At 70.0% G+C, this 6,067-nt stretch overlaps 1 protein-coding gene across 1 annotated transcript in view; it reads left to right on the top strand.

Moving 5' to 3' along the window:
• The first annotated feature begins 548 nt into the window (after nt 1-548).
• Nucleotides 549-6,067, top strand: part of RELB (RELB proto-oncogene, NF-kB subunit) — a 7,723-nt gene continuing 2,204 nt past the window's right edge. Inside the window, exons 1-10 of the mRNA XM_026055668.1 lie at nt 549-594; nt 737-775; nt 1,245-1,735; nt 2,300-2,457; nt 2,947-3,038; nt 3,123-3,254; nt 3,681-3,785; nt 4,225-4,440; nt 4,797-4,865; nt 4,980-5,057. Of these exons, the coding sequence (XP_025911453.1) occupies nt 570-594; nt 737-775; nt 1,245-1,735; nt 2,300-2,457; nt 2,947-3,038; nt 3,123-3,254; nt 3,681-3,785; nt 4,225-4,440; nt 4,797-4,865; nt 4,980-5,057 (1,405 nt within the window). The 5' untranslated portion in view covers nt 549-569. The remainder of the gene's footprint in view (nt 595-736; nt 776-1,244; nt 1,736-2,299; nt 2,458-2,946; nt 3,039-3,122; nt 3,255-3,680; nt 3,786-4,224; nt 4,441-4,796; nt 4,866-4,979; nt 5,058-6,067) is intronic.

The following is a 6,067-nucleotide window of genomic DNA, read 5'->3' as shown; positions in this document are numbered from 1 at the left end:
TTTCTGGGGAGCCCCGCGGTCCCTGTACTGGGGGGGCAGATCCCTGCTGGGGAGGGGGGACACGATCTTGGGGCCCCCCCCGGTGCCTGTACTGGGCAGTTTGGGTGGGCATGGTCCTGGGGACCCTTGATCTCTGCTCTCAGGGGGGGCAGATTCCTGCTGGGAGGGGGGGACGTGATTTTGGGGGCCCCCTAATCCCTGTCCTGAGTGGGTTTGAGGGCAGTAAACCCTTATTGGGGGGGGCACAGTCCTGGGGACCCCCAAATCCATGCACTGGGGTTTCTTGGGGACAGCCTGATCCCTATGCTGGGAGGGCTGTGACCCTGGGGACCCCCTGGGGGGGGCTTGATCCCTTCACTGGGGAGGGCTGTGACCTTGGGGACCCCCTGGTCCTGTCCAGGGATGGGGGTCTGATCCCGGAGACCCCCCCCACCAAGTCCCTGCCCTGGGGGGAGGGGGAGCAGGAGGCCGAGGTCCCCCCTGCCGTTAGGTGGGGCCGGGTGGGTGCACCCTGGGGTGACAGTGCCGGTGTCCCCGCAGGAGCTGCCCTCCAGGATCCCAGCCTGGCCATGGCGCATGCCGCACCGGTGGCCGGTAAGAGCCCGCGCTGGGGCTGGCAGGGACCCAGGCGTCCGGGCTGGCACCCCGCGGGCTCGGGGGCCTCCGCGGTGCCGGTTGGGGCAGGGAGGGGCCGGAGGGAGCCTCATTGTTTTCTTTTTTCCTTTGTTTTCTGCAGACGATTTAGGTGAGTGGAGCCCGGGGCGCGCGGGGGCCGGTAAGTGTAGCCCCGCGCAGCGGCAACTCGGCTGAAGCAGCGTCCCGGAGCCTCGGGTGATAAAGCCGGAGATCTCCGGCGAGGGGGTCACCGCGTGCGCCTGGAGCAGACGGATCTGTCCTTTTTCGGGGTGCCGTGAGCGGGAGTTTGGGGTGCGGAGCCATGCCCGGCTGAGCGAGCCGTCCCTGCACCTGCTGTCCCGGAGCATCGAAGGGGCTGGAAAAGGCTGAGCCACGTCCATGGGGCTGTGACGGGAGAGAAGGGACAGGGTGTCTCGTCCCCCAGCCGTGGCCGCTCTGTCCCGAGCACGGAAGCGGCATTTGCGGGTGGAAACAGGGCAGGATCCGGCTGGTCCCTCCGTCACACGGCACGTGGGAGTCACCGGGGCAGGTGTTGAGGCATCTGTGAGGGAGCTTGGGGACGTTATTCCCGTCCCTGGACAGCCCTGACACCCCTCCTCATCCCGCAGAGATCATCGAAGAGCTCATCAAGGAGGACGGTTTCCAGCCGGATCTGGCTCCCGTCTTGCCCAAGCCCTTGCCCAAGGCCTCGGCCAAGCTGGTGGCCCGCGGCTCCGGCCCCGCGGTGGCCACCCGGCCGCTGCGCCCTGTTGAGCCCTGCCCGGCGGCGCCCGGGCTGGCGCCCTACGGGACCCCGCGCGGCCCCGGCGCCCCGCTGCTGCCCGCCGACACCCGCTCGCCCCAACTCGCCCGGAGCCTCAGCACCCTCTCGCTGTCGCCCAAGCTGGTGCCGCGGGGCACGGTGGGTCCCAGCGGGCGGCACCGCTGGTCTCCGGGCAAGAACCAGCTGGAGGAGCTGCTGGAGCCGCCCAAGCTGGTGATCACGGAGCAGCCCAAGCAGCGGGGCATGCGCTTCCGCTACGAGTGCGAGGGCCGCTCGGCCGGCAGCATCCTGGGCGAGAGCAGCACCGACGCCAGCAAGACCCTGCCGGCCATCGAGGTGAGCTTCGGCGGCGGCCCATGGCTCTGTGCCTGCTCGGAGACGGCGACCGCGGGGCCCTACGGGTGCCGTGGGCCGGAGTCCTGGGATGTCCGGAGCCCCGTGGATGTTGGGGGGTGCTGGGGAGGTGCCGGAGCCCTGTGGGTGCTGGGGGGGGTGCTGAAGCTGCATTGGTGCTGTTGCTCTGTGGGTGCCAGCGACTCGGAGCCTTGTGGGTGCCAGGGGGGTGCTGGACCCCCCAGGGTGCTTTGTGCCCCTCCACATCCCTGGGCACCCATCCTTAGGCATAGGATGTCCTGTTTTGGGGCAGCAGGGATGTGCTGACAGCTCGTGTCTCCCTGGGGTGGCTGGTGCTGGCGCCCTGTGGGTGCTGGGGAGGTGGCTAGAGCCCCCGCAGGGGTGCTGGAGCCTTGTAGATATCATGGAGCCAGAGCCCCATGGGTGCCGGGGGGGTGCTCGGACCGCAGGAGACGCCGGAGCCCCACGGGTGCCGGGGTGCCCGCGTCCCCGGAGCCCCCCGCGTCGGGGTAGCCGGGGCGGCGCCCACAGCTCGTGTCCCGGCAGCTGCTGAACTGCCAGGCGATCCCCGAGGTGAAGGTGACGGCGTGCCTGGTGTGGAAGGACTGGCCCTACCGCGTCCACCCCCACGGCCTCGTGGGCAAGGACTGCAGCAACGGGCTCTGCGAGGTCGTCCTCAAACCCCAGACCAACCCCAAGCACAGGTACGGCCGCGGCGGCCCCTCGCGCGGCGCCGGGACGAGTCCCGCAGCCTGCGGGGAGCAGAGACCCTCCCGGGACTCCGGTGGAGGTGCCGGGCTGAAGCCGGTGGCGGCTGGTGGCCTGCGTTCCCTGGGAGGGCCGCGGGGTCTCGGAGGTGGAGCAGGGGGGTGGGAAGCCCGGGCGTCGGAGCGTGCTGGAGGCCGAGCTGCGCCCCGTTGTCCGCACGCGGCTCAGGGGGTGCCCAGACACCGGTGAGTTCCTCGGTGGTCGTTTCACCACCGTCCCCAGGGGCAAGCAGTGCTGGTTTTGGAGATGGTGGAGCCATGGTGGTCCGCGTGGGTCCTCTGGGTACGGACACACTGGGGAACGGCCCGGCCCCCCCGCGGCGCTGGGGCTGAGCGGGGATGGGCTGGGAGGAGCAGGGTGCCTGGGTGCCGCGGGGTTTTGCAGGGGGGAGCTGCCTCTCCGGCACGTCTCTGCTCCCCCGGCAGCTTTAGCAACCTCGGCATCCAGTGCGTGAAGAAGAAGGAGATCGAGACGGCGATAGAGAAGAAGCTGCAGCTGGGCATCGACCCCTTCAAAGGTGGGTGGCTCGAGCGGAGATGTTTCGGGGGGCCGGGACCCCGTCCCGGGCAGCAGCTGATTTTTGCCTTGTCTTTTCCCCTAGCTGGGTCTCTCAAGAACCACCAGGAGGTGGACATGAACGTGGTGAGGATCTGCTTCCAGGCCTCCTACCAGGACGGCTCCGGGCAGACGCAGCACCTCAGCCCAGTGCTCTCAGATCCCATCTTTGACAAGAGTACGTGGAGGAAGGGGGGGCTTCGGGTCGCTGACGGGGGGCTCAGCCGGGCCCCCGGCGCCTCCCCGGCTACGGGACAGGGTGGCCAGGGAGATCGCACCGGCCGGTTCCTCGCCTGGGCTGTGAGGTTTGACCGGGGACGGTCCCCTGTGACCGGTGTCCTGAGGGGGAGCCGGTCGCCCGTGTCCCGCAGGGTTGGTACCCAGTGCCGGGGATGCTCGGGAAGAGATGATGCCGATGGGAGAGTCCCCAGTGCCCGAGCCTGGCCCTCGGGCCCAGGGCTGGGTGATTCCAGAGCCACGTTGCTGTCGCTGCATTGCCGGACCCCGCAGGGTGGCCGTGGGCTCCCATCCGCACGTCGCGGGGGGGGGACACAGCACCCGAGGGTGCTGACTGTGCCCCTGAGCTGTGCCCTGGCGCCTGCAGAGTCCACCAACACCTCGGAGCTGAGGATCTGCCGGATGAACAAGGAGAGCGGGCCCTGCACGGGCGGCGAGGAGCTCTACCTGCTCTGCGACAAGGTCCAGAAAGGTACCGGCGGGCGCTTTGGGAGCCCCGCGGCCCCGGCGGGGGGGCGATTTACCATCCCGGGAAGTGAGGGTGGGGGTGAAGGAAGGCGGCAGAAGCTGGAGGGGGACTGGGGCGCTTGAGGGGTTTGGGGATGGGTCCAAAAGGGGTCTGGGGATGTGATCCTGGGGGTCCTGCTGCCCCCTAGACCTTCTGCTGTAGGGGAAGGGACCCTGGGGTGCTGCAGGGGTGCAGGGGAGAGGACCCCAGCTCATGGCGGGGGGGATCCTGGGTGCTGGGGGTCCTGCTGCCTCGCAGTTGCAGGAGGAGGGGACCCAGGTGCAGGAGACGGGACCTCAGGGTGCCGGAGCGGGGGGGACCCCAAGCGCTGGCAGGAGACGCCGGGTGCTGGAGAGGGCGAGCTTGGGTGCTGCGAGGGTCCCTGACGCCTCCGTCCCCGCAGAGGACATCGCGGTGGTTTTCCGCAAGGAGACGTGGGAAGCGCGGGCCGACTTCTCGCAGGCCGACGTGCACCGCCAGGTCGCCATCGTGTTCAAGACGCCGCCGTACCAGCACCTGGAGCTAGCCGAGCCCGTGGAGGTGGAGGTCTTCCTGCAGCGGCTCACCGACAGCGTCTGCAGCGAGTCCTTCCGCTTCACTTACCTGCCCAAGGACCACGGTGCGCGGCCCCGCGCCCCCGGGAGGGGGATGTGTCCCCTGGCGTGGGGACGAGGCTGGCGGGAGGGGGGCGCGGAGTGGGGACAGGACCCCTAAGGTGGGGATGTGGCCTTACGGGATGGGGACAGGCCACCTGGGATGGGGACGTGGCTTGTGGGATGGGGACATGTCCCATAGGATGGGGACAGGCCCCACGGAGACACGGGGATGGGGACAGCGAGATGTGGCCTTACGGTTTGGGGACACGGTGCACGGGGTGGGAAGCTCAGGGTCCGACCCCACAGGACACAGCGGGGGGGGGATCGAGGCCAGCCCCCTGGGGATGGGATATGTTGTCCCCGCGCCCCCTCCCCGCAGACGCCTACGGGGTGAACGTGAAGCGGAAGCGGGGGATGCCCGACGTCCTGGAGGAGCTCTCGGGCTCAGGTGGGTGCCGGGGGGACCCCCACGTGGGGGGCAAGACCTCCTGAGGGGCCCCCCCTACCATCGGGGACCCCCTGGGGCCGGCGGCCCCATGCCGTGATGCTCCCGTCCCCCCAGATCCGTATGGGATCGAAGCCAAGAGAAGGAAGAAGCCGCCCGGATACATGGATCACTTCACTCCGCTGCCAGTTGCAGGTGGGTCCCTGGGGTGGGGGACGGATTTGGGGACAGTAATTAGGGCCCGGCCAGCACCCGTGTCACGGCATGAGCTGCTACGGTCTCAGCCTGACCTAGCTCTGCGTTCCCTGTCCCCCCCCAGCATATTGGGGACATCCCCAAATACCTGGGTCTGCCTGGGTCCCCTGGGTCACTTCTGGAGCTGGGGGACCTCTGGGGGATCAGCAGGGGCCCCCCAGGACCCCCTTGGCTCTGCAGTCCCCCCCCAGGCTTGGGAAGGGCCCCCAGAGACCCCCATGGCCCTGGGAGGCCCCCTGGGGAGTCTGAGGGGGGCCCCCCAGGGTCAGGAGAGGCCCCAGGACCCCCCCGACACTAGGGTGCCCCCCAGACTTGGGACATGACCCTGGGTCCTGGAATTGGGAGAACCCCCCCAGGGATCCTCAGGACACTGGGGTTTCCCCCCCCCCCAGTAGGGAGAAGCCCCTAGAGCCCCCCATGGCCCTGGGGGTTCCCCAAGGGGTCAGGAGAGACCCCAGGGACCCTCCCCCGACCCTGGGATCCCCCCTGGATTTTGGAGAAGCCCCCAGGGCTCCCCCAGACCCTGGAATCCTCCCCTGGGTAGGGAGAAGCCCCTGGAGTCCCCCACAGCCCTGGGGTCACCCGGGGGGTCCGAAGCAGCCCTGGGACACCTCACCCTGCCAGTGCGGTTGTCCCCAACGCCATGGGGACAGCCCCTAGGCCTCCCCCCGCCCCAACTGACGGGGTCTCTCCCTCCCGTCCCCCCCCCCGCAGAAGACGCCTTGGCCCTGTTCGGCGGCATGGAGGCGGCGCCGGAGTCCTTCGACGCCCTGGCGCAGCTCTACGGCCCGCTGGCCCCGCTGGGGCTGCCGCCGGCCTGCGCCCCCGCCATGGACTTGGGGGGCTGCCTGGGCCCCGAGCTTTTGGCCGAGCCCTACGGCTCGCCCCCGGGGCCGCCCGCTGCCGCCGCCGCCGCCCCCTTCCCTCCCGCCGACCCCCACGGCACCGCC

Source organism: Apteryx rowi, unplaced genomic scaffold, assembly GCF_003343035.1.
Source record: "Apteryx rowi isolate R43461 unplaced genomic scaffold, aptRow1 scaffold_1249, whole genome shotgun sequence".
Classification (NCBI taxonomy): domain Eukaryota; kingdom Metazoa; phylum Chordata; class Aves; order Apterygiformes; family Apterygidae; genus Apteryx; species Apteryx rowi.
Note: the sequence above shows the minus strand (reverse complement) of the source record. Positions and strands in the feature narration are given on the sequence as shown.